General features: G+C 42.5%; 1 protein-coding gene across 3 annotated transcripts in view; it reads right to left on the bottom strand.

The window, feature by feature from the left end:
* Nucleotides 1–1387: 1387 nt before the first annotated feature.
* Nucleotides 1388–17792, bottom strand: part of GPD2 (glycerol-3-phosphate dehydrogenase 2) — a 92111-nt gene continuing 75706 nt past the window's right edge. For all 3 annotated transcript variants that reach the window (XM_079978356.1, XM_079978357.1, XM_079978358.1), the window contains exons 10-17: nucleotides 16872–17006; nucleotides 15595–15770; nucleotides 14241–14372; nucleotides 12993–13151; nucleotides 11204–11316; nucleotides 9982–10060; nucleotides 9771–9869; nucleotides 1388–5307 (exon numbers count right to left, since the gene is read on the bottom strand). In XM_079978356.1, coding sequence (XP_079834482.1) covers nucleotides 5182–5307; nucleotides 9771–9869; nucleotides 9982–10060; nucleotides 11204–11316; nucleotides 12993–13151; nucleotides 14241–14372; nucleotides 15595–15770; nucleotides 16872–17006 — 1019 coding nt within the window. In that variant the 3' untranslated portion in view covers nucleotides 1388–5181. The remainder of the gene's footprint in view (nucleotides 5308–9770; nucleotides 9870–9981; nucleotides 10061–11203; nucleotides 11317–12992; nucleotides 13152–14240; nucleotides 14373–15594; nucleotides 15771–16871; nucleotides 17007–17792) is intronic.

Below are 17792 nucleotides of genomic sequence, written 5' to 3'. Positions count from 1 at the left end.
CAAATATTGTACAGCATGAATGCTCTTGCGCCTCTGTATACGTTTCATACCTCCAGTGGATAATTGGGAGGTGGGAAGGAATGAGACTAAAAAGGCAGGAGGAGATGGGCAAACTTGAGAGGCCCTTCATTTTCAGCGGGTGAGAAACAGAACTCATTTAAGCGGCAAAACGCACATCACTGAAGATGTTGCTCTCTTTTATAATCTCCCCCAATCAAATGCAATCAGTTCAAATTTGATGTGGGAATTCACTCTAAGCACTTGTTATTTTCCAGGCTCACTGCTGAAATGCGCGTCCTCCTTTTCCTATGTGTTTGGAGCCTGAAACCTTGGCCACGGCACATCCTTTTCACTAGGTTTATTAGGAATTCATTTATCTATCTCTGTGGAGAGGGCAACTATCCCTCTAAAAGCACATGCAAAGATGTGGGGTGGAGGTGCATTAATGCTTTTGAGCATAAGGAAGGTAGCAGGCTCTGAGGTTTTTGGTGGAATAATGTGTCTCCAAAAACATCACCTACACAACCATATATATATATATATATATTGGGGGGTGAAGTTATGTGCTCAAGATGCATTGATTCTAAACATTTCATAATGTTCCAGCCGCCAACCACACAGCATTCACATGACGAAGCAAAACAAATGCATTCTGACAGCAAACGTTAAGAAACAAAAACCATAATCTGAAAAAGCCCATGCGCCAAACGTAAATTTGGGACTATAAAAGAATATGAGAATGATTCTTATTTTTAATGCGTTAAAAACTTATAAACAGCTTAGCTGATTTGCTGTCAATGAAAATATATAGCTTCCCCCCTCCCTCTCTTTTCAGAACATTTATCAGCACTTGGCAACTCTGGACTAACCTGACATGCAAGATGATCAAAATGGATTATGTAATCTTTTCCATTTATTCCTATTGATTTTAGTCATGATAAAATTCATCAGTGTGGGCTGGGGACATGGTGCCTGAAGAGCTTTGGGTTGAATGAAACAAAATAAATAAATAAGTCCGTCCTGGTAACAATTTGTGGGCTGTTGCCATTTTCTGATCTCACAGTGTGGGGAGGAGAGAGAAAAAAGAGGAAAAAAGCCCTCCATGGTAGCAATGAAAATATATTCTACTGTATTCCAAAATGGACATCTACTATTAATACCTCATGACAAGCTTCTTTGGATGTTAACTCCTAATTTGCCCAACCAGATACACAGAGTTAAGGCCAGTAATTTATATTATCCCTTAAAACTGGAGGTTTAAGAAGAATCTGTTTTAAACTTTTAACCACTGGTGGGGTGGGGAGGAGAAGAGAAGGGAGGGTATAGTTCAAGACTAATCAACTTTATTTCCGTAACTGCCGGTAACATCAAAATGCCAGCGAGTGGACCATTTTAATCAGTTTTATTGATTCATGTGTTCAGTTCTTATTCAGTTAAAAACAAGGCACATTAAATACATCCTCTTATTGCTCTATAAATGCATGCAGCTCATTCTGTATATCAAAAGTAATAAATAATGACAATAAAACACAGAGACAGTTATAAAAATGACAACCCAGCCTCAAACACAGTATTTAACAGTCCAATCCTGAACAATAATCCGTCACAATACATAAAAGTGCCAGATGGAAAAACATGCGGCAAAGTATATATGTATATGTATGCATATAGGTACGTGTGCATACACACACGCACACACCAAACCACAGGGCTGCTTTGCTGTTCATTGTTTTGGCTTTCTTTTTGGAACACTGTGGCATTATACAGAATTATTATCTGGGAAAAGTAAAAACCCTGCACGTGCTTTCTATTTCCCGCACGTGACCATCTTCCAAACAACAAAAATCCAGAACATCGTGCCAATCAAGTAATTCTCCACCTATCATTTGACTGAATCGGTCAAGTATGATGCGCATAACTTTTCGCTTCCTGTACAAAGCAGTGGCGCACATGTGACTCTCGCGTCACAAAGCGAAAGACATTCAGAGAGATCCAACCCAAAATGGGGGGACGTGCATACTATAAAACTACGGAAGAAAGGAAAAGAACCTCCACTACAAGTGCATGCTGATGGTGTGGACGTGTTGGTAGCAAATGGTGAGGAGAGTAATGCCTAGGCTAAACAGCTACGGGAGAAAGGAATGGAACCACACCAAGGAGTCCCACCGACGTCTCTAGGGAAGGGCCATTCATGAACATAGTGGTGCGCATGAAGGTCACCCCATCATAATCAAGGTTCTGGGGAAGTTTTCACAAGTGTTGTGCTGTATGTACAGACTTTGGGGGGAAGCACATGACATCAGATGCAAATCTACATGGTGCTGCCTGCTCCATGCTCCTGTGTTGTTGAAAACAGGAGCTCATGATGCCTCGATAGGGCTAAAGTTATTGGCATAACTGGAAATCTTGTGTTGCCTTCTGTTAATGTGCATATAAAGGTTTATATGCATTTTGAAAACACTTTGTGCTGAAGTTTTCATTCTGACAGGTCTAAAGTAACATGGCTTGGATACCCATTGCTCTTCAGTGCTAAAAGCCCTACTGCTAAGCTAATGGTTAGAGAAAGAGAGAGAGAGAACATGATAGCAGATGTTCTTTTGTCTGAAGGTATGAAATTTTAAAATGCTACTTTGATTATATACAAATATTGGCACACACACACCCTTTTAGGGGTGCAAATAGAGGAAATACAATATTTTTCCATGTAGAAGACTATATTTTTTCCTAAATTTCTGAAGTTTAAAATAAGGCATCATCTTATACACGGAGAGTGTATAGTGCATTTTCTTAATTTTGAATCAAAAAAAAAAGGGGGCGTCTTATACACGGAAAAATACGGTAGTCATTTCCCCACATTCTGCAATATGTGGGAAAGCAAGTTTCCAATTAATGGTTGGTACTGATTTTTCATGTCCCCCAAACTAGATGCACATACACATATATAAGGGGATGAAAACAGATATGAAAAAACCAGCCCAATGTGTGTTGGTGGTGTGGAGAGGAAGCAGCCGAGAGTACAAAATAACCCTTTGTGCTCAGAGACAGACGTCTCAAATGTCCAAATATACAAAAGGATTTAGTCACATGTTTCAAGTCTATCTGAAAAGCTCAGGGTCTAAAAGCAAGACAAATCTGTTTCTTCTCCATTTCCTTCCTGCTACTGCCAACATAGAAAACAGTAAGTCTGAGGGACCTTGATCATAGCAAAAAGAAATGTCTGAATGGAATTTCACAGCAGGCCTCTGAGAACGTTGCCCTCAAATATCTTTTACTAGATTGTGGCTCTTCGCCTTCATCTTGGGAATGGGAAAAAAATTATACATGCAAAAATGTGAATGGATCCTTCTAAAAGTTAGTTGCCGTGTTACTTTTAATACACTTGCAGCTATTCCTAGCAGTAAACGCCCTCTACACCTTCAAAAAGTGTTTTTGCCAGGGGAGAGGTTTGGGGATGGCATTGCAGGAATATTAAGATAGTTCCATGGTCCATTAGAAAGATCCTGCGGTATATGCCAGTACTGAAAAGCCCTGTGCACAGAAACCCTTCTTACATCTACATGTTATTAAGGGCCAATTCCTACGTTTTGCTCCCTGGGATGCCCTCTTTGCATCACTCAGGGGGTGAAACTAACAATAATAAATAATGATGATAAGAGTAATAATGATGATGAAAACGATCTTGACATGCCATTAAAATAGTGTAGAGCTTTCCCGTGTCAATTCTTACAGGAGTATCCCTTAAATAAAAAAACTGGCATGAGGGTAAAAGCCCTTGGAGATAAGAGATATCAAAATAAAGGCTCACCTGATGTCAACTTTTCTCTTTGCTGCATACCATCCCTTTATTTTGCAGACAGCAAAAAGAAAGCTTCCAAGTGACCTGAGTGGCATTATCCCACTTAATTGGAAGGCAAAAGATAAATGAAAATCCATGCTTCAAAAGCGTGCCCAAAATCAAACAGGCTACCTTAATAATAATTAAATGAAATCCAGCTCCATGTTTCACTAGCAAAACATGCTGAGATGCTAGAATAGTTTCGGCTTGTGCTTTGTTTTGCGCATTCTCCATAAATGAACAATAAATTGAGATACTGGCATTAAAAACACAATATAAACCTCACAAGAAACCCAACTATATGCACCACAAACTTTACCACTTGCTATAGAAGAAATAACAGGGATGAAACTTCCATCCATAATGTTGCGTTTTCCCATGGTGGCATAATAGGCACCATTTAAATAATGATCGTAATAATCTTGTGGTGTGCTTCTAAACTTTTGTTGGTCTTAAAGTGATTTCAGAAATTCACCTGTAAATCACAGGTGCAGGACACAATTGAGTATGCCCCACTAGTTTCAATGAGACTTAAATATGTTGAACTCAATATGCCCTCCAACCTGGACACAATTATCATGGCAATTATCAGGACATACAATTATATTTTGTGCGATATTCAATGGAAAATCCAGATGTGAGAACTCTTGTTCTCCCCAACAACAAATCACTCCATTTTTTTTTAAACGACATGCATGCTTTAATAGCTTTGCAATACCAGTAATAATAATAATAATACAATCATCCCCAAAGTTCTAGGCAACAAGATGAATATTTAGCACAACATACTTCTCCTAAAAGAAAAGAAAAAAAGCAATCCAGAAGTTTAATAAACTAGCAGACGTATAAGACACTAAAGGCATGCTGGCACCTTCCACTTCTGCCAAATCAAAGCAGCAAGATAGGAGAAGAGAGCCAGGGGCCACCTTACTAAGGTAGAAAAGGATTTTTTTCTTGTTCCAGTTCAGGTGGCAGAATGAAACTGCACCTGGATCTCCTGCCATGGGCCCCAAGGGCAGCCAAGGTGTAGTGCAGTTCCCCCAGGAGTTGCCCAGAAAAAGGCACTGGGGGCAGAGTTCCCTCACTCCACATGCATGTCCACCACTGATTCTGCAGAAAGCAGAAACATATACCCAGTTAAGGAGGCCAAAAGTCAAAATGGTAGTAGAACTTTAAGGACTGCAAAAGTAGATTGTTAAGTAAGGAGACTGCAACAGTGTTTTTTCCGTACGGTTGCTCAATGCCAGAGAGATCAAGCAGAGGAAGCGGGACACATCTGAAAGCACTGGAATGTTTTTCAGCAGCAACACGAGATCCACCATTTTGCAGCCGAGGGTTCCCAAAACTCACAGACCGCCACCACTCCGATCTACTGAAATCCTATCGCGCTGGTGGATGTTCTCTTCTGCAGCTTTCATAAGTACAGCTAGACGGCTTCCAGAGACAAATCCTTTCTGAATAGCAGTCATGAGCTAAAACACAAACAAACACCAGGATTGAGAAGACTCATTCATTTAGAAATGTAGATTTTTTTTTTAATAATGTCTTAACACACGAGCAAACGTTAACACATTACAAAACTCTGTGGTGAAGTAGAGCCAGTCTTCACTCTCAAAATCCAGAGTAGAAGACTACTGAGAAGCATCGCTCTTGTGTCACCACTCTCCACACCTCAGAAGATGAGCACAGCATCTTCAATATTACCACTGGTGGGCATGCTCTCTTAATAGTGTTCCGATTCCATCTTGTTGCTACTCCAATGAGAAAGCCAACAGAACAATTGGAAAACTGCTCTTCCTGCCCTATTTGTTATGCTGGGCTTGCATCGCACAATTATCAACCTGACAGCAAATGCTACAAGCCACACTCTCGTTTTCCTTCTCTGACTTTTTTTTCCTTTAGGGCCAAAGCAGAGATGAATGAACAATGTGCAAGGCATTATTTGGCCAATTTTCCTTTTTCTGAGCAATCAGAAATTCCTCCAGGATATTCATCTCTCTCTCTCTGTATGTAGATGTGTGTATGTGCACACAGATATTTATATATAGCTATATCTATATATATATATCTACATATAGATATAGGTATATATAGAGATGACTATTTCTGACTTTTATGTTAACTCATTGGACTGCCTAAGCAAGCGCAGTCAAGTATTCATTGGAGCTCTTCTGGCTACTTGAGAAAAGCCATGGTGTTTAAGCAGGTTGAAGCATCTGAAAGACTAGGCTAACACGAATGGATGCAACCGCAACAGTAACATCACCCATGAGCATGGTAATTCAAAGAACAGAAGGATATGTCCCTGCCCTGGAGATTTAAAAATCTAGGAAACAGGTATCGAAGAAGAAAACAGAAGTAGGCCACTCATCATCCTATTTATTCAAAGCATCATCATGTGTATCTAATAAATGAAAAGACCTACTCCTTTGGAGGAGCAGAAGTTCTCCTTTTTACCTGCCTGCTTGTGATGACAATACATTAGATCCACATGGGTCAATGCCAACTGAGGAATACATGCACTGTGAAATCACCTGTCCCAAAGTGTTTGTATATGAAAAGCACCCCTTATCTACAAAGACAGCACACCAGGGAGGTGGCTAGACAAAATGCCTTCTGCCTGACATAGAGGCAATGTCAAACAAGAGATCCCCTACTCTGTATTCTAAACTGGTATAGTCCTGAATTATGAATATTTCCCAAAAATGCAACCAGATCTTGTTTTTTACAGGCTCTGTTCTGGATGGCAGGAGAGAAACTGGTATAGAACAATATTAATTATTAATTCATATTGCATTTTATATTTTAAATAGGAATTATTAGTTTTATTGGCTTGCTTGGTATTATTGCCTGGCCCAAGTACTTGGGATAAGATAGGCTGGAGATTTAAATGAAAAGTGCAAATCTGTGTTAAATGGTTTTAAGCACGCACCCCTAAATATCTGAAGTGTGAAAAGCACAATAAAGCTGGTCCCTTAAAAAAAAATCACAAATAGCATACGGCAGGATAAGCTATTTCATCTTAACATGATGGCACTGAGAAAACAAGCCAAATTTTAAACAAATACAATCATGAAATCAAAGTGCTACCAATACAGAATAAGACTTTCAAAATCTAAAATTAAATCCTGTTAATTTTGGAGCCTGAGAATAAATGAGAAAGGGGAAACTGTAATGTTAGCTGGGAGTGGGGAGTATATTTTATTTTTTTAAAAGAACACCTTAACGTGATTTACATTACAAGCAAATTTTCTATTTTAAACCTCTGTATAAATAAATGTACTCACATAACTTATTCTACTATGTGTGGAAGGGGGGAGAATATACATATACACACACAAATGTATATAATACGCTAGACTCAACCTGTGAAAATTTCCACATTTAGATTCAACAGTGCTCTTATCTGCAACCCATCTTGAGAGAGACAGTTACCATTTTCCTTTGCCTTGATCTTGTTTGTTTAACTTGACACAGTGAAGAAAGGGCTGACATTGACCAAAATCCCCAGCATTAATTTATCTCATGTTCTGCATTCATCATTGCCACTGCGCAGGAAGGACCTGGCAGTCATTTGAAAAACCTGACCAAGGAAGGCTCTACAAAAACAAACCTGGCTGGCAATGGAAAACAAATAAGCTGCTGCTTGTATGAAAGGAGTCAAATGGATGCCTAGATGCATTTCAGAAGCCTCTTTAGAGCTTGTGTATTTTGCAGCATTGGAATTAAAGACACATGTGTTCCTACGTTCCACCTTCTGCACCCACAAAACCACAGACCAATTTTCTCCCCTCTGGTTTTATAGGATAAGGGAGCAATTCACAGGCCAATTGATATGCAAGTGGCGGAGTTCAAACATCAAGGCAAACACACAACTTGAGGCTCGTGTTAGCCAATTTCTCCTCCACCTCCTGTGTGCTGATACTCTCCTCCACTTCCTGATTCGTGGCAACGACGTCTAGAACTGCCACGATGTCTAGAACTCAGCAAAACTCCGCTAACTATGCTTGCTAGCAAGAATGAGAAGAGACTTCAAAAACTGGGGTTCCAATTCTGCTTGCAGGCAGGCTACGGATACTCCTAACTACAACAGGGGAGGGAATCGGCCATGCAAAGGAAGGAGGGGGCCATGCACACAAGCTTCTGCCTTCACACATCAAACCCCAAGGGCGGGTCTGGCTAAGGGAAAGGCTATACCATGTGCTAAAGGACTCATCAAGCAAAGAACCATGCAGCAAGATGAACGCTGGTTGAGAGATCGCAGTGATTTACTTGTTGTCTGGAGCAATACCCTACCCCCCACCCCATCTCAAGCTGCCTCTCATACCTTGCTGTGAGTCTGGGTGGGTGGGTGGGTGCCCCCCTAAAATAAATACATGGGGGGAGAGAGAGAGAATTGAAAGATGGAGTGCCCAAATTTTAACAATGCAGGTGTGCTTGGAAACTGAATGTGGCATGTATGTGATCCTGGAGTAATCCATGTGTCAAGCAGATGTCAAATTAATTACAGCCCAATAGCACAAATTTAGTATTTTTATCATAGGAAGGGGAGTATATTGTTTTGCTTCTCCCCTCTTTTTGAATTTCAGTTTTTAAATAGGTTTAATAATGAGATGGGGAGAGAATATGCAAGATATTCCATCCCTATCATATAGCTGGAACAAAAAAAGAATGTTTTTTAAAAAAGGAAAATGCCATTGGCAACTATGTAGCAAACATCCTTCCAACCTGCATTTAAATGGTTTACAAAATCACAGATACAGCTAGCCTCTGAAAAGAGCAAAAAAAATCTGAATTTATATTCAGCATTGGACCACTAAGAAGGAATCATGTCCTGGGCCACTGGCCCTTATGTTGGACAATGTGAGCAACACTGTGCTGATTCACCACTAGACTAAGTGCTATCTAACATGAAGCCCATTCGCAAAATAAATTAACATCCTGTATATTCATGAATTTAAAAAAATCAGGAGAAACATTAAATCAATATTTAATTTGTCTCCATACAAGTCAGTGTTATCAGCATGGAAAGGACAAACTCTGAGCATGAAAATTTGCCTGCTTAAGCCAAGTCTACTAGAATTGGTTAAGTCGGAAAGTAGGCTGGAGATCAATTTTTTAAAAGGGAGAAACTGCAGGGGTGAGTAGGAAGAAACCTAAGGAGTCAACACAACTGAGTTTGAAACAAAGGATTTAATGTTTTGCCCAACCCAGGAACAGCATTCCCATTACCAATTTGTTGACAAAAATCTCAAGGTGAAAAGGTAAATATTCAATGCTTTTCAGAGACCTTGACTTCAAGGCCTACATGCCTGCACTATGTCACAGCCAGATCATGGGCTAAAATTGCATTCTGGGTGTCTTCCACCTCCCTGCCCTGTTTCTCTGTCACTCTCCATGGTAATCAAGCAGTGGCAGCAGTGGATTACGAGGCCAGCCTCAGAGGATGAGAGCAGCTAGTACAGTCGTACCTTGGATCCCGAACGCCTTGGTACTCGTCTGTTTTGGCTCCCGAACGCCACAACCCCGGAAGTGAGTGTTCCAGTTTGTGAATGTTCTTTGGAACCTGAATGTCCAATGGGGCTTCCGCAGCTTCTGATTGGCTGCAGGAGCTTCCTGCAGCCAATCGGAAGCCACACCTTGGTTTCCAAACGTTTTGGAAGCCAAACGGACTTCTGGAAGGGATTCCGTTTGACTTCCAAGATGCCACTGTGGTGGTGTCAAGTGGCCTGGGGAGCTGGATCTCAGGGGCAGGGCCCACAAGGATGGCAGACAAAGAAGCCAGCAGAGCTGAGGGGCTGCTACAGCCTGTTTTGGCTACCCCCTCCCTCTAGCTTGCTTGGGCTGCCTCCCCACCCCTTCTTGTCATGCTATACTTTGCATATAAAATATATGCATAATAACAATCACACATATTTAAAAGGAACCAACTTACCTGCAAAAACTCATTGAGTTCAACCTGCCCATTCTTGTTCAGATCTACTTCATTCAAAATCTCGTGGAGTGCTCTTTCATTAATTTGAAGGTTGATGCTCTATAAAAGTTTATGAAAGGGAAAAAAACCCCACAATCCTGGATTAACAAAACACTATTAATAGCACGTCGGGCAATTTTGATAGTATTTTTTAAGGTAAGTAAAATGTTACCTCCAACACACGCTGCACATCCACTATGGTAATAAAGCCTTTGCCATCTTTATCAAACATGTGGAATCTCTTTTTATATCTGCAAAATTGGATAATTCAGGAAACAGCTATATAATGCCAAACAGCAAAAGCAGTTTTATAAAGAAGCCCAACCTAAATCTATGGGATGTTCTCCTCCTTCCTTGCAAAATCTCCACCATCAGACAGTGCCAAAGTGTTATTGTCACCAACACTATTCATCTTTCCTCATTTTAATGCCATAACATACCACCTTCTACCATACCAAGTTGGGGAAGGAGGTGCAGCTCAATAGTAGAGCACATACTTTTGCACACAAACACACAGATTTGGTCCCTGGCATCTCCAGTTGAATAAACTTGGTAGCAGAAGTGGGGAAAATGTCTGCCTAAAGCAGGGATCAGAAACATATGTGGCTCGCCAGATGTCGATAGACTACAAGTCCTATCATCTGTGACTGCTGGCTGGGGCTGGTGGGAAGTGGGAACCCAACAATATCTGGAGGGCCATAGAGGTTCCTCATCCCTGGCCTAAAAGCACGGGAGAGCCACTACAAGTCAGCGTAGAGAGAGAGTGTTAATGGACCAGATGGATTAATCATCTGAATACACAAGGCAGTGTCATACACAGACCCAACAGGTGTTGAGCCAAGACAGAGATATAATTATGCCCGATGCTCTTAGCCAATCAGGGAATGTCAGTCAGTCAGTCAAGGCAACCTAATGGCATCTGTTTGTCTCGAGAGACAACGGAGTACTATGGGGGTGAGATCAAGCTGAAGTGACCTCCCCTAGGCGCAAGTCTAGGCAGTGTATATGGAGTCCTGGGCTGCCCAGATGACGAAACCTCCCTCTCAGCCTGGCTGATGTGATCCAGGAGTTGCCAGAAGGAGGTGCATATGATGGGGACCAAAGGTGTGGGGACCAAAGGTGGACAAAGTACCCCAGAAGGAGCACAATGTATCCCCCACCAGAGGTCCTACCCGTCCCCTAACACCCCATACACCCCTCAAGCCAGCCTCAAACGTGGCAAATAAACACAAAGAAAGATCACGTACAATGGCAGCAAAATTAAATAAAAGGATCTGCCATCTCAGCCCAGCTTGCGCAGCTGGGGGTTTTGTTCTTAACACTTGCCACCTACCCACTGCAGTTCTGTCTAGACCCCAGAGAACAGCAACTACTACCTTGCACAATGTATTTACCTCTCAATATCTCCTGGGGACAAAGTGATTTCGCTGCGATCCGTCAGTTGCTCTGATCGTGCCTTGTAGCCCATTTCGTAGTACAAAAACTTCTTCGCCTCTGCAAGCTGCTCCTATACAGAGAGAGAGCAGCACACAGTGTCTCAACTCTAGGGTAACAGCAAATATTTATATTCCGAATTCCTTCTTTGCTGTAATGTTTTACTGGCTCCTTTCACTTAATTATAATTGCTGGTCCTTAGAGGAATATCAGCAGTTGATGACCAAAAAGTGCTTAAAGGTGAACAAGGTAATTAAGATTAGGCAGCATTTCATGCTTCAGCTAGATCACTGGTTTGGTTGTACAAGTGTTGATTATCAAGCGATAATTACTCCGGGAGACGTGCAATGTAAAGATTTTAAAGGCTCTAACGTGCCCTCAATCCACACATGCAACTAGCAGCGATGTCAGCAAGACTTGTGCTTGCAGACAGAAAGGGACAAGAGATGGCCTTTAAATTTAATGCTGGTATCTTATAGCTACAATAAATACACTAAATGGCGAGACACAGGCTTTAATGCATCCAATTTTTGAGGGCTTCTGGCATTTGCTGTGATTACTCTCTTCAGGCAGCAGGACAATGAGGCAGCCCCTAGTTGGGAATCTTCAAATCCCCTCTCCCATTCCAAAACATCACTTTGCACTGTTTTCTGCTCCTTGCTGTTCTGCTCCTGTATTCAATGTGCCTGACCACGTTCAGTGTTTTCCAGGCTCTGCTCCCTTGAGGAAGTAGGGACTTACAGATGAAACCAGCTATCCTGCTTTGACAAAATATTGTTTTCCATAGCAAGTAAGTTAGCTTCAAAAGGCATGAAAACAAGATACTGGAACTCCTTGAGCACATGTAGTACAGCTACTGGGGGCAGCAGGGAGGGAGAAAGCATGTTTATGAAAGACATTCTTTTTTCCAGTGCAAACTACATGCACCACAGGAAGGCCATAGGGGCAGGAATTGGCCTGCCCTCAGTAACAGGTCTAAGTTGTTATGGCAAGAGTTGCAGTACTCACCATGTGGATTAGGTCATGTTGTTTATCTCCTCTCTCTCCACCATGGCTTTTGGGGGAAAGGGAACTCCGGGAAGGTGAGTACCTCCAAATGTTACAGCAGGGAGGGTGATCAATCCCCAAAGGGAGGCTATTTTAGCAGCATCACTTGAGTAAACATAGCATGCGGTTTGGGCCAACCAGAATAGGGTGTGTGTGCCCATGCGTGTCTGTGCATGTGTGTATGCACGCACACACACACACACACACCCCTCCAAGGAGTTAAAGGAAGTACAGTGGTACCTTGGGTTAAGTACTTAATTCGTTCAGGAGGTCCGTACTTAACCTGAAACTGTTCTTAACCTGAAGCACCACTTTAGCTAATGGGGCCTCCTGCTGCCGCTGAGCGATTTCTGTTCTCATCCTGAAGCAAAGTTCTTAACCCGAGGTAATATTTCTGGGTTAGCGGAGTCTGTAACCTGAAGCGTATGTAACCCGAGGTACCACTGTACACATGTCTGTTCCACCGTTTATCTCACAACAACCCCGCGAGGAGGGTCTGCTTTAGAGAAAGCGACAGGCATGAAGTCACCCAGCGAGCATCTTGGCTTAGTGGGAATTTGAACCTCCACAGGCCAACAACTCTGACAACCCTGACAAAAACAACATCCAAAGCAGCTATGGCTCATTCGCCGATGCCCATGAGTTTCTTGGGGAAGGATCTTGCAATCCTTTTGCTGTGAACCTAGAGGCCCGGCCTTGTACCTTTTTCTTCTGTTCGCTCCATTTGAGCTTCTTCCCCATTATCTCAATTATCCTTGGCAAGGCTTCGTCGGCAGCCTGCACATTCAGGAAGGCCAGGCGTGTGCGGCGAGCAATCACATCCACCGCAGTGCAGGCATACTCTTGGATTGCATACTCAATCTACAATATTTGAGACACACAGAGAGAGAGAGCACTCAAAGATCTGTTTCAGTTCGATAGCCTGGCTCTGGACAGGGAGATTACAATACTAAAAAGAAAAGGGAAAGAGGTAATGTAATGTAATGTATACAGACTGTGATTCACCATCACCCTGATTCGAAAGCATACATTCTAGGCTACTGAAATGAACTTTTGTTACACTACAATGGTCCTCTGTCCTTTTGTTTTCTCGGATTAAAGAGAGGTGCATTTGGTATCGCATTTAATCAAAACACATTTCACCCAGAAATTCAGAGGTTATACTTCACATTCTCTTGGGCAGGGAAGGAGAGATTCATCCATAGGTATAAATATTCTTTAGAGAACTGCAATTCCTTCCTAACCTTAGTAAATCTTTCACCATCAGCACTTTACAAGGTACTCTTTGCACACTGCTACATGCCCTGAGCCTGTTCCTCCTAATATTCCCAGGATCCTTATATGATTGCCAACATTTTGACTGGCCACTGCAGCCGTGCCTTTGACAGCAGCTTGATGTGCAGACACACGAGCAGGTAACGCATGCTTATCTCACTGCACTGTAAAACCTGTCCTGCTTTACATCCTTTCTAGCTCATACGCGTACACAGAATTCCACCTGCTGCTTGTTTCTCCCTAAGCATACCACCCTCTTCAGTTCCTACCGGCAGCCCTGTTCTGCTTTCCCCCCCTATGGGGAATGGGAAGGACAATTTGAGTTACTTGGATAACAGCAAGCATTTAGAATGTTAAAAGCACTTTCCCTATAATAACAACAACCCTGTAAGGTAGATCAGTATTTATCACGCTGATGTCGCAGATGGAGACTGAGAGATACTGGCTTGCCTAATGGCAGAGCCAAGATTTAAACTGGGGAAGTGTGGGGAGGGTAGGGTGAGGCAGGGGAAACTTCGCTGTGTATAGCACTACCTCTGTTAGTTGATGTCACCAGGCAGTAGGCAGAATAAGCTAAGCTACGGCATCTTCAAGAGAGCAGAGCGTTTAAACACGACTGGGGTGGGGAGGAGAAGGAAACAAGCAATACGACAACCAAGGGTCTCACTGTCATACCTCAGACTCAATGTAAGGAAACTCGGAAACCAGGCGATTTCCAACAATAGGCCACCTCTTCCCGGTCACCTGGGCCAACTTTGCCACTTCAAAGGCCTTGTCCCCAAACGTATTTGAGAGATGTTGAGCCACCTACAGGATCAAGAGTGGGTTAAAAAAAGAACTGTTTCATCAGTCGGCACTTCCTAGAATACAGCTCCATCTAGACAGAGCTGCCCTTGACAGTTTTCCTGTGGCCTGTTAACTAATAGGCCAAAGGCGGCATCCGATGAGGACTGGGTGGGAGGAAACGGCTTGTGCTGGGAACGCTTAGGCTAGCACTAACACGGCTATGCATGTATCAATGGAACAGAGACTAATGACGCTTCAAGGTTTCTGCTACTGTCGTCACATTTGAAGAATAGCTTCACTTGGGACCGAGAAGCCAAGAGGCTTCTTCGACTGTCACAGTTAGGAGACAGGATGCGTGTGGGTGCGCACACTGATCAAAATTGGGATTGTGTAAATTGGGCTTACAGAGCATAGAATAATAAAAACAACAGACATGATAGTAGTAATAATAATGGGTTAGGGCTCAATTTACCCCAGTTAAACAACATTTATAGTTGGCTTTTAATCATTTGATGCATATGCTTTTTTAAAAAATCCTTCATCTAAACAAAGAACTTTGAATTAGGTAAGGGCCAAAATAAGAGGCATTTTGAGTGAGAGAAGGGAAGCCCCTTTCCCTTTCTTCCACTACCCCTTGCCCAACAATTCCCAACCTTTTGCCTCACTCTAGCTTCTCCCGCTGCACCCTCTCCTCCTCTTCTCCATCATTCCCAGCCTTCATTCCCGTCTCTTCCATCCTTCTTTGCTTCCTGTGTGGCCCCTCTGAACATTTGTAGGCTGGTTGTAGTGGCAACACTTGGATCAGTTAGTAGGGCAGGGCAATGGTCCCTACCAACACCGGTATCCAGAGGGCGAGTGAGATGGAAGTCACACAACTCCTCTGCTCACAGAAGATGCTTCCACCAGATATGGGGTAATTTCCTCCAACAGCCCCTCTGCAGTTAACCCAGCCCACACTGGGTCCTCGAGAAACCCTCGAGAAAGGGGCTGGCTGCAGGAAGCTACAGAGGGCTAGGAAAGATCCTTTTTTCTAAACTGCTTTGAGGTTTTAGTACAATCAAGCTGCAAGTATTGTGAAATAAAAATAACGTTCCCCTCCGCTCACAGTTCTCCGGATCCAAGGTGTTGTATTCTTTATGGCAAAGTTTTAAGATTTAAAAAGAATAATAATTTAATAATAATAATTTATTATTTATATCTTGCCAATCTGGCTGAGTTTCCCCAGCCACACCACAAGCCTCACCTCACTCTCAAGTCCATAATCTTGAACCAGTCGAATATAAAGAGTCGGGCTCCAACCCTCTCCACCCTGTAAGAAGAGACCCACTGTCTTACAGGGACCCGCGCGCAGGCCGTGAGCACGTACTGCAGCATCAATTGTATCCTCTGCCATCGAGCGATAGGTTGTCCATTTCCCACCTGGAAACATTAATGTAAAAGGATACTGAAGGCACCCTGCATCCGCCACTTCCTATCTACCTCAACAATTTGTGGTTTGGGGTTTCTAAAGTACAAAGTCAGGATACAATCCAACACAAATCCCATGTAACAAACCTTAAAACTATTCTCCCTCGAAAAGTCCCATTGTTTCAGAACTGAGAACTGCAGTCTACGCATCTGACTAACTTCACTCGGTATCAAGTGCTAGACCATTAAAGTTAATGATCGATCAACTAATAAAGAATTCAATGACTAAAAAAGCCTGTCAGTTTATTAAGGTCAGAGCAAAGGCTCTTTCATGTTGGCTTGGTGTTGCATTCAACTTAGTGCTAAGGAGATCATTCCATCGGCACAAACATTTCCACTTGCACAACAGAACAATCTCCCCTCTCCTCTCCCCATGTGCTGTTCTGGGGGTTCTCCTGAGCAGATCTGGGGGGGGGGCGGAGAGTGTTGGGTGCATGCAGAAGGAAAGCCCCATTGCATAAGTCGGAATCTTTGCATTGGCTGCAGCTAGTGCAACCGCTGAGTTGAAAAGGCTCTATATGGGGAGAATTGAGTGCCTGGGACCAGCGAATATGCCACACAGCTGTTTTGATTGCCTATTGCTTTATGAAGCACCTCTATTGCTTACTGTCTTGCTAGAAGAATGTTCCTGTGCCTTGAGCTAGACCTGATTGTTGCTCACATCAGTAGCTGGCGGGAAAAGATGAGGGTGGGTCTCTTATACACCAGGGGTACGACTGGTACTGCTACTAATGACTTGAGGTGTGCAGTGTGCATAGTCCTTCATATTTAAGTCACTTGTAGGCCAGTGCCTGTTCCCCTCTAAAAAATGCACTCATGGGGTCTTCCATCAAGCTAAGACAACTGAGCTAACAAACCTTAGTCTACAAATGTTTTCTGTTACCAAGAGGTAATGGAAGGGTGCCATGTGAAACAAAACAAGAGTTGTGCTGGAAGAGGGTGGCTTAGCCTTTCCACTTATTGCTTCTTTCAAGTGCAGAACCCAGCCACCTCCCCCAATTCATCCCCCTCCCCCCACCCAAGCATCTCAGGTTGAAAGTGAAGGTCTGGTACCTGCTATAGTCACAAGGCCGCTGTCACTAACATGCACCACATGATTCCGAGATATGGATTGGGTGTCTTTAGAATTGGGGTCTGTTACTAGGGGACGAATCCCACTCCATGCTGCCAAGACATCTCCTCTCCTCACTGTGGTTGAAAAGAAAAAAAGAAATCCCATCAGAAGTGCTTCCTCAGGAAAGTAACAACAACAACAACAATTTTAAAAATATGCCACCAATGTAACCTTGGAGAAATAATATTGCCAGCTCCGCAAATGTTAATGACAGAAAGGTAAAGAAAGAAGAGGTAAAACTGCATCTTTTGATTCAATAATGACTAATGTTCAAGCAGTGTATACTCATTTTTGAAAAGGGGGGTGTCAAGAAAACATAGTCTAATTTACCCAAAATGAAAGTTTGCATCAATGGAAATCATATAGAACTATTTCCTGGATGTCAAAATTTAACAACCACCAAGGTCTTAACATCATGAAACCTTTTGATCACAAAGGCATTATAAAAATCTGTTCCCACAGCCGTTCAAAAGCATGCATATTCTGCTATACAATGCTACAGTAGACAAGCAGCTAAGTACACATGTAGTTTATATTGACACGCACCAAAGGTCATTAGAAAGTTAACTTTAGATCTCGGCACGACAACATGTAGCACAATACATGTGTCTTATTACCTTCAAGCTCAATAGAATATTGAGAACATCCATGATCATTTTTAAGATTCTGGTCCTCCCAGAAACATATATACAATGGCCATACTTGGATAGCATGGCAAGCCATGTTGCTGGTATTATCACTATTCACATTGTTGGATAAAGGGTGAATATCTGGAACCACAATGTGCTTATCTTCTTAGGAGCAGAATGATAACAAGCCTGCCTCTATCTTGCTTTCTGACATAGCAAGCAAAAAATACA

The sequence above is a fragment of the Podarcis cretensis genome, assembly GCF_951804945.1.
Source record: "Podarcis cretensis genome assembly, chromosome: 1".
In the NCBI taxonomy this organism is placed as follows: domain Eukaryota; kingdom Metazoa; phylum Chordata; class Lepidosauria; order Squamata; family Lacertidae; genus Podarcis; species Podarcis cretensis.
The sequence above is the reverse complement of the archived record's forward strand: the minus strand, read 5'-3'. Positions and strand labels throughout refer to the sequence as shown.